The sequence below is a fragment of the Argopecten irradians genome, chromosome 9 (genome assembly GCF_041381155.1).
Source record: "Argopecten irradians isolate NY chromosome 9, Ai_NY, whole genome shotgun sequence".
Taxonomy (NCBI): Eukaryota; Metazoa; Mollusca; class Bivalvia; order Pectinida; family Pectinidae; genus Argopecten; species Argopecten irradians.
In genome coordinates, this window is record NC_091142.1 from 7,473,919 (window position 1) to 7,491,026 (window position 17,108).

The 17,108-nt window shown below is 33.6% G+C and overlaps 1 protein-coding gene across 1 annotated transcript; it reads right to left on the minus strand.

Annotated features, from left to right (window-relative positions):
* Window positions 1–218: 218 nt before the first annotated feature.
* On the minus strand, window positions 219–9,390 carry LOC138331286 (CDP-diacylglycerol--inositol 3-phosphatidyltransferase-like). The gene is made up of 6 exons (XM_069278806.1): window positions 9,028–9,390; window positions 3,672–3,806; window positions 3,311–3,464; window positions 2,738–2,819; window positions 2,210–2,291; window positions 219–1,749 (listed from the first exon to the last, which is right to left on the minus strand). Exons 1-6 carry the CDS (start codon window positions 9,065–9,067, stop codon window positions 1,589–1,591), a joined length of 654 nt encoding a protein of 217 aa, XP_069134907.1. The 5' UTR covers window positions 9,068–9,390; the 3' UTR covers window positions 219–1,588.
* Window positions 9,391–17,108: the final 7,718 nt, after the last annotated feature.

The window sequence follows — 17,108 nt, forward strand, 5'->3', positions numbered from 1 at the left end:
ATTAAATTAGAAAAAAAAGTTTTCTGTAAAAGTTAGAATTACAACAAATATTTTTTTTGCTACCATTTATAACATAAAACCAGAAAATACTTAACAATGTCTTAAAAACAAATTACACATCAGTCAACTTACTACATATCAGACAAAAAAAACCCAGCATTAATCATAACTCGACGAGTTCAACTTAAAGGCTCACTACCTTTCCGTAGCAAAATATAAAGATTTCTTAAAAACATCAATTACCTCAGAAAATATATACCGATGGCCTAAGATGAGGTTACAACACCAAACATATGCAAGATTTCCTGCGTAATACATAATAACAATAGAGAGTCATTCTCGCTGTTTTACCGTCTGCCGCAGTGATAGTCAACTACCCCGCGGTATTTAGGACGACGGGGGAAAACATAAGACGACCCGCGTTATGAAAATTAACATTTTATTTATTTTGATTAAATTGTTTAGAAATTGATAATAAGTGTAGTATTAACGGTTAAGTTAATAATTTTTGCCACTCGACAAAATTATTAATCTCTTTTTACATTCCCATTTTAAAAATCAAAAACCGTTAAGGAAAAGTAGTGGGCCTTTAATCACACAATATTATTGTTAGTAATATCTTCAAAAAGCACCACCAATATATCATTAGTATTAATATATTGCCTTCTGGAAATTCAATATTTCAATGAAAACCTTTAAAACATGCAAAAGAAAAATTGTGACCTATCTACAGTTAATAAACAGCTTCATAAAAAGAAGGGTAAATAACTTATGCAGTATTAAATTAATCAATATTTCATTTCCTAATCTGAAACATGTCCTTACTGAAATTTCAGTTTTTATGATCACTATGATAATGAAGAAATTATAATTAATATTTGACTAAATATCTGATTGAAATCAAATCTAGACCCTGGCTCTTGTCTGGCTAGTACAGAATGAGAGTTAAAAATCTTAGCTGAGCAAAGTAAACATGTCTTGCCATCAGGGATTTGCTGATGATGAACAATTTAATTTCAAATTAATAGATTTATCATACAAGGCTACAACCATTATCAAAAACTGAACACGATGCAGCTGGATTTGAAAACACATAATGATCTAGAAAAGTTTCCTTATAAAACTTTCAAGGATTTCTTTGATACTGAAATCTTCAACTATACCAGATTGATTCGGCAGTTACAGATTACCTTTTCCAGAGTCATACGATTCAGGTTTTGGAGGGATCCAGAGTACCACGAGAAAATCATTAACCTACGACAAGCATCTGGCAACTATCCCACATGGGTTATGAACTTACAGATCAGAAGTAGTGGATGACTATCAGTATACTTTAACTCAATCACCCCTGTAGATACATTTGAACTCTTCTAATTCAATGGTTGGAACAGTTCATTATGAATTTTCAGGGGTGAATATGAGTTAACTACTACTTGACTACCACAGCCAAAATCACACTGACAATTACTACACATACCATCTAAAGTGAATATTTGGTAAATGCTGACAGGTCTTACTCCGAAACTCCATTAAATCTCATCACATCTAACAATAAGTGAATCTGTAACCGAGACACTGGGCGGATTCCTCACTGTTGTTTTTGTCTCGCCGCTTCCCTGTCCGCCACATCTATAGCTGCGATGTTTTTACAAGCCGCCCAGAGCTGGACACCGCTGATGATTGTCTTGATGGCGGCCAGAGGTGCAGTTAGGTACATCAGCACCTGCCACAGGCCGAGGCCAAATAGCACTACAACACAAAGTTTATACCATAGGTCAAAGGTTAATCTATACAATAGGTCAGAGGTTAATTTATAACATTGGTCAGAGGTTAATTTATAACATAGGTCAGGGGTTAATTTATAACATAGGTCAGGGGTTAATTTATACCATAGGTCAGAGGTAAATTTATACCATAGGTCAGAGGTTAATTTTTACAATAGTTTTGAGGTAAATTTTTACAATAGGTCAGAGGTAAATTTATACCATACGTCAGAGGTTAATATATACCAAAGGTCAGAGGTTAATTTATACCATAAGTCAGAGGTTAATATATACCATAGGGTCAGAGGTTAATTTTTACAATAGGTCAGAGGTTAAATTATACCATATATGTAATCATAGTTTTACAACAGGTTGACATAAATGAAGACTGAAGTTGCAAGATGTTTAAAATTTGATAGCACTGATTTCAGGGAGATAACTCTTACATGAAGGTCCGGCAGTGAAGTGTGTCAGATACAGCATACAGAAGAATGTTTCGTTGGCTGAGCACATCACAAACAGGATACTCTGTGGGGGAAAAGATTTTCTCTAATTAACATTATACTCCAAAGTAATTAACATTATACTCCAAAGTCATTTTCGATGGACTTAACATACTGTTTCAACTAATACCGTTTCAACCCAAACCATGCCCCATCCCTAAAAACAACAGAACCCCTCTCTCATTTTTGAAGCCTCAATTTTACTTACTTCAAATTAAATGCAGACTGAAAAATATGAAACACTGTAGGTTTCTATATTGATTTCATTTGAAAATTGATTTATGGCTTACTTTGTACAATATGTTTTATGTAAGATTAGTCAGAATTTGGTTATGTTAAGAGTTCCCCTAATTTTTTTTCTTTTTTTTTTCTCTCTTTTTTTTTTCAATTTTTTAAGCGTCCTATGCGCTGAATGAGTCAAATAATGAGTAAATGTGCAGTGTTAATGTAACTTTTTTAATATATACATACCCGGTTATGGTAGTAATGCCGTAGCAGGGGGTTAGCTGATAGATCCAGAACTTTGTGACTGCCTGCGCCCTTCATCAGTGTGCTGCAAACCAGAGACATTAAATAAATTCCTATGTCAAAATATGCACTATATTCATGTAATATTCATTGGTACTTTTGACTACTTTCTTTCATGGTTTAAAGCTTCCAAAATAATTTGTGGTAGAATTTTTTGTGGTTGGTCCTCGAGACTGCAGTTCAATAATGTATAAAACCAAAAAATTTTTTTTTATATTGGTGGTTCAAGAGAAACCACAAAAATTTTACACAACAAATATTTCATGTTGTACAGTACAATACATCCCGCAAAAACCTATAATTGGATAATTTTTTCAATAAAGATCCTTATTGAAGACTACCAGGGTAATGTTTCCTATAAATAGTAACAGTGACCTATTTCTTTTTCTTTTCTTCTCTCTCAATAAGTAATATACTTCTGTAGATGGAACCAGTGGCTGGTGATATTGAGAGTGTTTCTATAAATAGTAACAGTAACCTATTTCTTTTCTTTTTTTCTCTCAATAAATAAGATACCTCTGCAGATGGAACCAGTGGCTGGTGATATCGAGAGCCATATAGAACTGGAAGAACATCAGGTAGTCGGGGTAGAAGTAACAGAGGGCTCCACACAGACACATGGTGGCACAGCGGTCAATCAGCTGGTCAAGTAACGCTCCAAGTTTACTGGCTGTAACAGAGGGCAAAATTAATTAATCAAATATTGTTTGTATTACTTTCAGACCTTCAACTGGCCATATCTAGTTCTCATGATAGCTGTACATGTATCGCCATTGCTGGCCATGTCTAGTTCTTAGGAAACATGATCATTGAATATTGATTTAAATTTTGCATTTATTTTATTAAGTCATTCAGTAGTAGCCTGAAGTTCACTTACATTGGTTGAGCATCCTTGCAAGATGACCATCAATAGCATCCAGGAAGCCGCTGAGTAAATACCAGAAAGAGGCTCGCCAAGGGTCAAAGGGCATGTAGTAAAATGACACAAAAGCTGTGATCACTCGTAGGTAATCTATGGACAAAAAAAGAAATTAGGTAGTTAAGTAGCTCCATGTCTCTTCTGTTTTCAATATTGTAATTACAGTCAAACCTGTGTATAAAGGAAACCTGGGGACAAGGCTAAAGTGTCCTTTATAGAGAGGTGTCCTTTATATAGAGGTCAGTGTTTTGACGAGTTATGTCCCCTGAGTGGTTCAACCTAAGCAATCTTTCCATACACAAATACATGTATTTGTCTCATTTTCTTTTCATTTGGTTCATTTTAAGAATTACATGTAGTATTTTAAAGACCAAAATGATGATTTAACTTATTTACTCCTAAAAAGACACATTAAGGTAGTAAATAAGTTGGAATACTGTAATCTAATCTATTGGTATATGGTTTAGACATACACTTATCAACTCATTCACCCCTGAAGACAAAATTAGACTCTTCCAGATCAAAGACAAGACCAGTCCATTATGAAATGTCAGGGGTGATTTAAGTGTTAACAAGATTGATGGATAATAACACAAGTGATTTCTGTGATGTTGATAAAGATGATGACGACGATGTTGATGATGATGACGACAATGTCAGATATGATGATGACGATATTGTTGATGATGACGACAATGATTGTGAGAATCCATGATAATTACTATTGACAATTGACAATTTTTATTTGTATCGGAAATGATTTTTAATGATAAACAACTTAATACAAAAAAGACCAAAATTGTTGCTATCTTTATGTTGAAACATTTGACTATAAATTCCAATGATGAGGGTATAACCATTGTGTAAATTGATACCTGCAAGGTATTGATGGATTGTCAAAACTACTTTTGTACTTATCCCACCATTTCAACATATATGTTGTCAGAGATTTAGTGTAACCATTCTAACTGAATCTCTCATATTGTAATTATAAAAAGTGTTTTTAATCATTTTAAAACTGTATTATCATTATCCAATTACAATATAATACAATAATTGTAAACTGTAAGATAAATTGGAAATGAAGCATACTGGTAACTTAAAATGACTGTTTGATTGACAGCTGACAATCCGCTCAGAGATCAATCTAGCTCTGATTTACTACCGTTTATGGAATTATATATATAATTAATTCCCCACCGTACCAAAATTCCTCTTTAGAATGGAAAAATCCCCCATTGAAGTTAATATATCACCGTTTCTGTAGCCAAATTTGTCCCTGTGACATATTTTTCTTCAAATTTTAAAACTTCTGGAGCTAAATAACTATATATTTATAACTATTGCATATTTTATGATTAGTTAAAACTTGTAACTATTGAGCTTAAAATCTCTATTTTACTAACTCTAACAATGAAATAGGTTTCACTTCAAAATGAATATATTTTTGGACCAAAACACAAACAGTCAAATTCCCCTAACTGTCACAAAACTTTTCCCCATTTTTGAAAAAGGGTAGTTTCCCCTAAAACCTAGATTGTAGTATTGATCCTTGCCAATTGCCTTGGCAGGGGCCGCAGTGGCCGAGTGGTCAAGATGTCCCGACATATTACCAAGGACCCTCCACCTCTGGGATGCAGGTTTGAATCCCATGTGGGGCAGTTGCCAGGTACTGACCGCTGGTCAGTGGTTTTTCTCCGGGTACTCCGGTTTTCCTCCACCAACAAACCTGGCAAGTCCTTACATGACCCTGGCTGTTAATAGGATGTTAAACTAAGAAAAGCAAACCCAATGGCCTTGGCACAACCAACAGATGGTAGCTAGGTGCTGATATGATGTATTTTGTCATTTTGATTTATGTTATTGATTGGTAGATTGATTGTATGACAGGCAGCTGTAGGCATAACATATGGTAGTCCAAAAGTACATGTGTACTATCCATGATATCAGTATACCGTATTCAACCCAAAAAGCACCCAGGGCGCTTAAAAAATTGATAAAAATGAAAAGGTGCTAATAAGTCAAAATTATTGCAAATTTATACCATTTTATGTAGTTTTGGTCCTTATTTATGCCTGGGCAATTGAAATTGAGGCCTCAAAAATGGGGAGGGGCGCTTATAGGGACATGGGCGCTTATTGGGTCGAATACCGTATACATTATGTACCATGCTGTCAACCAACGGTCTTTCACAGCTTTTGATTGCTAGCATAGCCAATTCAATAACTACTATATCAGAGCTTTTTCTCACTTCTTTGGGAATGGGGCCCGTAGCTTTTAATTTGGGAAAGTGTGCGACAAAATCAAAATTTGGGAAAAATTATGAAATATGAAATAAAGCATAACAAATAAGACTTTTTATTTCCAGTGTAGTTTTTTGAAGCCAATTCACAAATGTTTAAAGCCTTAGCCAACTAAGTTCATACAATGTTTTTTGATAGTCTTCAATAAACTTTGATTTTGGGAAATTTAAGGCTTCAATTAGGAAAAATTAAGAGGATTTGCCATGGGGAATGGGGCAAAAATTTGGCACCAAATCAGCCTGAAAAAAACCACCTGTGTATGTATATGACACAATAATCGACCCATCCTTATAAACATCCCTCACCATTTTTGAGGCCCTTATTTGCACTAATATCAAACTAAATACAGTTGCAAAAAAATTAAAATCACTGATTCCATTATTTTCTTTCTTTTGCAAATTGATTTATGGCTTGCTATGTGCAATAATTTAATGTTATGCTAATCCAAATTTGGTTCTATTAAGCCTTATTTTCACATTTTTAAACACCCAATTTTCACATTTTTAAGCACCCAATTTTCACATTTTTTTAAGCACTCTGGGTACTTATTTGGTTCAATATGGTATACTTTTTAATCTTGATAACAGTATTACTAAATTAGTCTCATTAGAGACATTACTAGCTTATGATTATGACACATAATAATTCAGAAAAAAAATTAATATTTATTACATTTTTGGAAGTGAAATATAAGGTTTTACACACAACATATCAATTTTGATATTTTCACTCGCTTTCGACCAATTGGAATGCAGAATTGACAGTGAAAATATTATTTTGATTGTTATGTCATTAGTTTGTGCACGCACGAAAATAATGTCACGCTTTTAAATTTGTGTAGAAATACCATATTTATGTACATATCATTATTCAATCATGCATTATGTGATAATTTTAGTTTTTTTGTGTGGCTATAAGTGCTTCCACTAAACTTATAATACAAAAGTATTTTAAATCATGCATACTAAATTGCAGAGAAGGATGTTTATTGATCAATTAGTAGGTAAGTAAGACATCAACGTCTGATCTCATGTACATCATCATAAGTGTGACTCAATCTATACAATTACCTAACATTATAGCATCCTATATAGCCTGCAGTCAGTGTTTACAAGACTGTAGTTATGTATCGAGAATCAGATACAAACAAACCACAACAAGTGGTACAAAAGATATATCCTCTGGCAACAACAAGCCTTGTAACAGTTGACTTGCTTTAATCATATGCAATAACATGTAATATTAATGAGGCTTAAATTTGATACCTAATCAGCAATTTTTTTTTATAAATTTTTAAAGTGAGTACAGACCTAGAACACTAATTGTGATGAGTGCCAGGACACCCAGTTGACCCTTAATTATAATAAATAAGCTTGCATTGACCTTTAGCAGATTCAGGAGTCAAACAACAATGTCTCAGAAATTTTTCGGAGTCAACATATATGACAAATAGTTAAGTGCTCCAAACTCAAGAGTTAAATCTGATTTTTGGGAATCAAAACATATTTTGAGGGGTCTACTGGAGTGCCAGTACAAAGAAATACATTGAGTGCTCTCAAAATCTTGACCCCAGGGATGAATGATGACTAAATTGTATAAACATATATAGCATAAACATTTACAATCATTGTGTAACATATATAATACATGAAAAGTATTTCTTCTATACGTTTCATATATATATATTACTTTTTTTTACAATAGCTTGTAAAGTGATAATTTTTGTGAAGAAACCATTAATTATACAATTACCAAATTCAAAATATAAAATATATAAGTTTGGTTCTTTCTTTCCTTTAAATTTTATTTCATTGGACAGTAAATCTAATGATAAATATGTATTTATTTCCTATTATTTGAATATTTGTCAAGTCTCAAAGATGCTCCACCGCCGACAGAGCATAAATGATATTCATCATTTGAACAATAATTGGTGTTTAATTGTGTATATATGTCTCAGTAACACAACAAATAATATAAAATAATTCATTTTGCCTTTGGTGCATGCACAATCAGTACTTCATTCCATATATAAGATATAGTGCCACAGAATTTTTTCAGGATGCAATTAATTATTTTTCATATTTCAACTTGAAGTAAAATTAGAAGCTCAAACTTTTCAATGGTGGTAATGGCGTAAAGTAAGTAACTTTTGTAACTGCAGAAAAATACTAAATTGTCTGCTCTTGTTTTTGATACTGAAAAAATACCATTTGTCAGCAGTGGAGCATCTTAAAAATGATTAATTCTTGGTTTGCATTAAATGTCTATAAGTACTACTTTGATTAAAGTCATTTGGGAGCATTAAAAGATTACAGTGTCTCATTTGTTCAAGTAATTGAAAATATTCTTCATTTACTCCTATAAACAATAACTAAAATTAACATCTGTAACACATGTAGTAGTGGAAAATATTATATTCCACTTGTCATCAGATGTGTAATAATGATATCTTCTACTGCTACAAAAGTAGTAATGTGGTACAGTATCTACTTATCTTCCATTGAAAAATTAAAGCTTTGATTTGATATATTAAGGCATGCAAATGCAGCGTTTTACTTTATTCACTTGTTGAACTATCAGTTTAACAGCAGTAATAATCACCTGACAAAGAACTTAAAAGGTTAATTAGATGTAAGATTGATATAAAAGCTAGGCTAACATGTATTTTCCTATCAAGCTTACATTCCTAGCCTATACCGTACTATAGTATACACTAAAATAGTATGGTGCTGATGGACAATATGTAGGCGTATATATGTACATGACTGCTTATAAACTTATCCTAGTTCTGTCACTATGAAAGCTGATTACATCAGCTGGTGTACATGTGATAAATCGATAAGCAATTTACGATCCGAAACACTGAAACATCGCCTGCACTGCAGTATGCATACAGGCATACATTGTAGACCTGTAGCGTGCCAGCAACTTGAGTGATCAAATCCGATTGATTTCGTTTAGCGCTATTTAAACGACTGGCAAGAATAATTATGAGTTTTCATACTTACCAACGATGTTAGGAACGAACAAAAATACGTTTTCCGTCATTGTGATTTTTCTGTATCCGTCAATAAAAACCTGCAACGTGATGGACAGCTGAACCTTGATATGTTTGTGCAGACGCTTGATCAACAAAACATCACTCGGGCGCTTGAAATCTACGGACGACTGTTCAACTCTGCCAAGCACAATGTAGATGAAGATCAGGGCAAATTCTGACTTCCGGAATAAATCTTCTCATTGAAACATTACACAAATAATAGTTTAAGATTCACAACCAGTTTAGAAAAGCTTATCTATATTTTAAAACGTTAACACCAGGCACATTAAACAGAGAAAGTGTTCATATGTCTCTACGTACAAGTTTTACCTGATAACCTAACAAAATAACACGGACGCGGATTGACAGAGATCTAGATTTTGCAACGGATTGTATATATATATATATATGACTCATAATACACGTCTTCGAAAACACGTTGCGGTACATTCTGATGAAATTTGTTTTAATAATTACAATACTTGTATTGGAATTATAATTTATATATGTGAAAACAGCGTCTAAAGATATTTAAACCAGCTATATTAGGCTTTAGCAGTTCTTACATGCCTAGATCTGGTTCTACTTGTAAATGTAGTCTTTTCCTCTTGACAAAAAATATGCACAACCAAACTTCAGCGGGATCATATTTCTTGTGGGGCTTCACAAAAAATGATTACAATCGTTGGAAAGAGCGATATTTTCTTTTCAAAATTATTCTCAAGTGATAAAACTATTCTCCCAAGACGCATTAATTAAGGGTTGTGATTATCTCCCTTAGACTGTGTAACCCATGGATATACATGTACAAAAACATCACCGCCCACAAATTATTATTACCCAGGCTTACACAGTTTTATCTACATGGATGTAGTAGATTGCAAAAGAAAATAAAGTAAAATTGAACAATACATCAGGATTACAATTTTACAATGATATAATTTATAATAGAGAAATTACGTTAACTTTTTGTAGCAGTACAAAATATTTTTCATACAATGCAATTTTTTGTATCAAACACTCGCGTATATACAAGTGTATGTAATATATACAAAATATATATTACACATTAAATATATATCATATTTTGTACATACATATAATAATAATTAATTGTTGAATGGCGCTTATATCATTGAAATTATGCAGTCTATATGCACGTTTTTTCAGAGATTAGGTACTATCTAAAACTCTGGTTTATGATATATACTTGTTTTATTCTGATGCACTGTAACCTTATGGATAAGTTTGAGACGTTAGCAAATAATTCTAAACACCTGATTCGGCATAGTTCTGAAAGAACTTTATACATGCAAATAGATATTTTTTTCCAAATCTGTGGAAAAGAAGACCTTTATACATAAAATATTAGAATGACAATTTTCATTGCGCTGCGATTTTTCAGAGATTTAGATAGTATACTATCTATGCCTCTAGATTCTTCAAGTACCAAAAACATGCATCATGAAGTACCTGACAAGCGATTTATATATATATATCATTGATAATATACTTTGAATCAGTTATGATTCATAATTCTACTTTGAATCGCCATGCAAGTGTAACTACTACACACTTTTCAAAAATAATAGAAAACAATGATGTACCATGGTAAATATGATTCTTTTATGTGAATGAAAATCTGTATTTAATTTGGTACAGAATTAAATCTAAAAATTCTCGGTTACTTGCAGTAATTTGCACTTCCAACAATTCATTAGCAGAGATTTAGATAGATTACCCTCTGGCCCTTGTAGAAACAAATTCTACGATTTTAGCCGGGAGTAGCCGATCTTAGTAGAACTTGCAATTGATTGAGACGGTTAGACCGATTGAAATAGTGTATTCGCATTATATCATTTATAGATATAAAATGGATATAACAGTTTTATGACTGCCTTTAGTCCATTGTCCATAGTAAAACAGTACATTTGTACATATATATGCGCGCGAAAATGATATACCTGCAGTTTTAATAACATTTTAAATATAAGTAGGTCATTGAATGATTACATTATTTGATACTTCGAATAATTAATGTTATCATACTTATAATCAATTTCACATTTAGAAATTTATGTGTTTAACCAAATAAATAAAATATATACATTTTCAGTTAATTATTTTCCTTTGTTACTCTTTATCTATTGAATTCGCCCTTGCAATGATTGAGAAATAAAAATTTGGAAGGCACTTACAAACTTTAAATTTCACCAAGAAGAAGAGAACATTCGGTTCCGCGGAAACGTAGATTGCATTATATTTCTGACCAATCGCGACATCTCGGAGTAATTCCCATGAATCTTCGGAAATATATTTTCCGAAGATTACCGGAAATTTCTCCGAGGGGATCCGATTGATTTCTGACATACCGGATTTAGTTACTCCCTTCGTTTCACTCCGTTCACTGTCCGTCAGTTGACGAAGTGTATGCAGTGGCGTAGGAAGATGAAACGTAATGGGGGGGGGGGGGGGGGGGGGGGCGGCAAAGGTCCTCAATATTTTGTAACACCCTCCCCCCCCCCCCCCCCAGTGGGGTCGCTAAAAGGAAATTAAACGAATATTGGCCATATTTTGAGATTTGGTGTTTGTGGGAGGGGGGGGTCGGGGGTCCCCGGGAAAAATATTACGATTTAGAAAATGGCTTATCAAAGTTTTACAATGTATTTTGATGATTTTGCAAGCGCCCGAAAGCGCGAGATTTTGGTGTCTTGGGGGGGGGGGGGGGGTTGGTCGGGAGATTGGACGAAGTGGAAACGAGAATATAAATTATGTAAAGCGTTTACTGGATGGTAGATGAGAATCCATTCATGCAATACTGCATACTTAATGATTTGTAGAAATATTTTGAAACACAAAACACGTGTTCTTTGTAGTCATACGTTAAAAACAAGTCACATGCTTATACCCCATTCATGCCATTGGCCATTGGCCGAAATAAATATGGAATTGTATTATGGGTAAATAGCGATCACATGAGTATGTGTTTACTTCCAAATATATTGATTTATCTGACCTGGTATTTAGTATATATAATTTGGCCTTTTCGGACGAAGATCTTATTTTCTCTGTGTTAAATGTATCTGTTCTGAAACCTAAAGCGGGTACCGGTAATATATAAATTCTGCGAATTTAGCCGGGAATAGCCGATCTTCGCTGATCCTAGATTAGATGGTTAGACCTATTGAATTGGTCAATTCGCATTAGATCATTTTTATATTAATAGTAGAAATGACAGTTTTATAACTCATTTAAGTTCATTATTTATACACTGCAGAAATAAACTACATATATTTATCATGTGCAAGTCAATATGATATGCATGCAATAAAAATAACATTTTGCAGTTTTCAAATAAATCAATTTTTCCGAAGAAATGGTAAGCAAACTATCACTATATTTGGAAGTAAACACAAAATCACGTGATCACTAGTTACCCAATAATACTGCTTAAATCTCGACCAATGGCATGAATGAGGTATAAGCATGTGACTTGTTTTACTACGTTTTTACTACAAAAAATAGATGCAGGTATATTCTGTGTTTGGAGGTAAAACCAAGTCCGGGAGGATTTTTAGCCCAAAGGTTTAACCTGGCCATTAAGATCGTGCTAAAAATTCGTTGTGCTTTTATACAAATATATCGAGGGATGTAGTGTTAAACCTTTGTATGGCTCTATACTTTATTCCTCGTGAGTTTTGTCCTACATATGTGTCTGTTTTTCCTCTGTCATGATTGGCTGTCTATACTCGGGTATTGGATATATTCATGGTAAGGATTGTATACTGGGCAGGCTGTCCTTCGGAAAGGACGTCAATCCGGGGTCCGGTGTACGGTCAGTCAAGCCATGTACGTTAATGAAATAAGATCCTCTGATAGTATTCGAAAAGAGAAGTCTTATTGCAAGTCGCCACAGAGTAGCTTGCAGGTTTTGTTAGGTAAATATAGATAAGGTAGGGTAATGTACATTGTAGACATAGGCATTTCTGTGACAGTCCAATTTTTTTTTCTTAACATTTAATTATATATAAGTTTAAGGCACAATAGTTCTGGCCCAACAATTTGGAATTATAAATAAATATAAAATTGCGGAATTCCCTCCCGTAATGTCCCCATCAAATCCCCCTCCGCGTTTTTCTACGTTCCGTTTTCATTTAGCATTTTATATATAATTAGTACATGTATGTTCCGTGTTACGTCAATTACATTCTCATCCATATACTCGCGATATTATATGTAATATATACAAAAATATATATTACATGGTAAATATATTATCATATTTTGTACATACATATAATGATAATTAATTGTTGAATGGCGCTTATATCATTGAAATTATTTCACTTTTTATCAGAGATTGATGCTATCTAAAACTCTGGTTTATGATATATACTTGTTTTAATTCTGATGCACTTGTACCCTTTATGGATAGAGTTTGAGACGTTAGCAAAATAATTTTCTAAACACCTGATTGGCTTCGGCACAGTCTGAAAGAAAAAACTTACATACAAATAGATAGTTATTACTATCTTGTGCCTCTAGATTCTTCAAGAAGATACCAAAAACATGTATCAATGAACGTACCCACACAAGCGATTTATATCAGTATATATATATATATATCAGGTTGAAACATATTTCAGATAATATAACTTTGGAATCAGTTATGATTTTTAATTCGTACTTTGAATCGCCATGCAAGTGTAATTACTACCTAATTTTCAAAAATAATAGAAAACAATAATGTACCATGGTAAATTTGATTTCTTTCATCTGAATGAAAGTCTGTTTTCAATTTGGTTCAGAATTAAATCTTAATATATGTATAGACTTAGGTTACTTGCAGTAATTTTGTAACTTCAAACCAATACATTACTAGAAGATTTAGATAGATTACCCTCTGGCCATTGTACAAACAAATTCTACGATTTTAGCCGGGAGTAGCCGATCTTTAGTAGAACTTGCAATTGATTGAGACGGTTAGACCGAATTGAAATAGTATATTCGCATTATATCGATTATAGATATAAAATGGAAATAACAGTTTTATGACTGCATTAAATAGTCCATGTTATCCAATAGTAAAACAATACATACTGTACCTTATTTATGCGCGCGAAAATGATTATACTGACAGTCAAATTTTAATAATTAAAACTTTAAACTATAAGTAGGTCATTGAATGGATTAAATTATTTGATACTTCGAATCAATTTAATGTTATCATACTTTATTATCAATTTCACATTTTGAATATTTGTGTGTTTTAACCAAACTAAATAAAAATATATACATTTACATTCTAATTATTTTCCTTTGTTACTCTTTATCGAATGAATTGCCCTTGCAATGATTTGAGAAATAAAAAAATTTGGAACGGCAACCATTCACAAACTTTAAATTTCACCAAGAAGAAGAGAACATTAGGGGATTCCGCGAAACGTAGATTATAATTATATTTCTGTACAATACCGGACATCTTAAGTGTTAATCCCTTCGTATCTTCGGAAATATATTTTCGACGATTACCGGCAATTTCTCCGAGGGGATCCGAATGATTTCGACATACCGGATTTAGTTACTCCCTTCGTTAGTGGCGTAGGACGATGAAAGTAATGGGGGCAACGGTCTCAAAGATTTGTAAAACACCCCCCCCCCCCCCCACCGTGGGGTCGCCTTAAAGGAAATTAAACGAATACGCAAATTGGCCCTATTAGGTTAGATGTGACGCGCCGATAGGCGCGAGATTTTGGTTGGGTCTGTGGCGAGTCGACCCCGGGAAAGAATATATGGATTTTGATGATTTTGATGTTTGTGGGGGTGGGGGGGGGGTTCCACAGGAAAAATTTTACGATTTAGAAAATGGCTGCGATAAGTTTTACAATGTTATCTTTGATGATTTTGCAAGCGCCCGAAAGCGCGAGATTTTGGTGGTTTGGGGGGTTTCGGGGGTCGTCATCGGGGAAAAATATTTTTCGATTTTAGATCTGGCAATGATGAGTTTTACGATGTATTTTAATTATTTTTAAAAGCGTTCTTACATGGTGATTTTTTCGGATTTTAAAGAAAACTGCATTTAGAAATGTAATTGTGATAATTGTGTCGTCATATCATTATGCAAACACAGCTCGATTGGAACTACGGCTTCACACCTCGGCATAATGTTTTTGTAATCCAAATAATTAATGAATTAATTGTCTTGCTAAGACATATAATAAAAGTAATTTTTTAAGAGACTATTTTGAATACAATGTAGTGCGTAGAAATACTTATTGGACATTTTTTTAGTTTAGTTTCATGTGTATTGAATATCTACTATTAAAGGTGTTGAAACATTATGTGCTGAACGTTTTAGGAAATGCGCCGCGATTGGAAAATGTTGGAAAATGAAACATGATCCACGGGGAATTTTCTCCAATAATTGTACCCCAAAACACGCGTCCTTGTAGTCAAACACGTAGTAAAACAGAGTCACGTGCTTATACCCCATTCATGCCATTGGCCGAAATAAATATGGAATTGTATTGTGGGTAAATAGCGATCACATGAGTTTGTGTTTACTTCCAAATATATTGATATATCTGACCTGGTATTTAGTATATATTTAGGTTTGACCTTTTTCGGGACGAAGATCATATTTTCTCTGTGATCAATTGTATCTGTTCTGAAAACCTAAACGGGGTACCGGTAAAATATAAAATTCAGTCGAAATTTAGCCGGGAATAAGCCGATCTTTCGCTGATCCCAAGATTAGACGGTTAGGACAATTGAATTGGTCAATTCGTCATTAGATCATATTGTTTATATTAAAAAGTTGAAATGACAGTTTTATAAACTCATTTCAGTTTCATTATTTATGACACTGTAGTAATACCACGTACATTTTAGTATCTATTTGCAAGTCGAAATGATAGGCATTGCAATAAAATAACATTGTACAGTTTTCAAATAAATCAATTTTTCCGAAGAAGATGGTTTAAGCAAGCCAATCACTATACTTTTGGAAGTAAACACAAAAATCACGTGATCATACTACACACATAATACTATTTTAAATCTCGACAATGGCATGAAATGAGGTTATAAGCATGTGACTTGTTTTACTACGTTTTTAACTACAAAAAATAGATGCAGAAATATATCTGTGTTTGGAGTGTACAAACCACGGTCCGGTGAGGCTATTTTAGCCCAAAGGTATACCTTGCCCAATTAAGATCGCGCTAAAATTGTCGTTTGTGCTTTTATAACAAATATATCGAGGAAATGTAAAATATTTATGCACATTATGGAAAAAAAAAACCCAGGGGCAAGACTAACAAGTTAAGTGTTACCATGTGTAAAACCTTTGTATGGCTCTATACTTTATTCCTCGTGAGTTTTGTTATACATTTGATGTCTGTTTTTCTTCTGTCATGGATAAAGCTGTCTTAGAACTCGGGTATTGGATATTATTCATGGTAAGGATTGTAATGGGAGGCCTGTCCTCGGAAAAGGGAGTCAATCCGGGGTCCGGTGTACGCGTCAGTGTCAAGCCATGTACGTTAATTAATAAGATCCTCCGATAGTAGTATTCGAAAAGAGGAAGTCTTATTGTCAAATTCACCACAGGAGTAACTTGCAGGTTGTTGTTAGGGTAAATATAGATTATGTAGGTAAATGTACATTGTAAGACATAGGCATGTTCTGTGACAGTCCAATTTCTTTTTCTTAACATTTAATATAAATAAAAGTTTAAGGCACAAGGAGTTCTGGCCGCAACAATTTGGATTTATAAACTAAATATAAAAATGTGCGGATTTCCCGTCCGTAATGTCCCCATCAAATCCCCCTCGCGCGTTTATTTCTTCGTTCCGTTTTCCCATTTAGCATCTTTATATATAATTAGTACATGTAATGTTCCGTGTTACGTCTATTACACTTCCCTCATCCATCTGCACTTCCCCTCCATTCACTCAGCAGTTGGAGCCGAGAATGCACCTTCAATAGAAGATTTTACGTCACACAAAGGTACATCCGGGGGCGCTCAAAGGTACAACTCCGTTATAT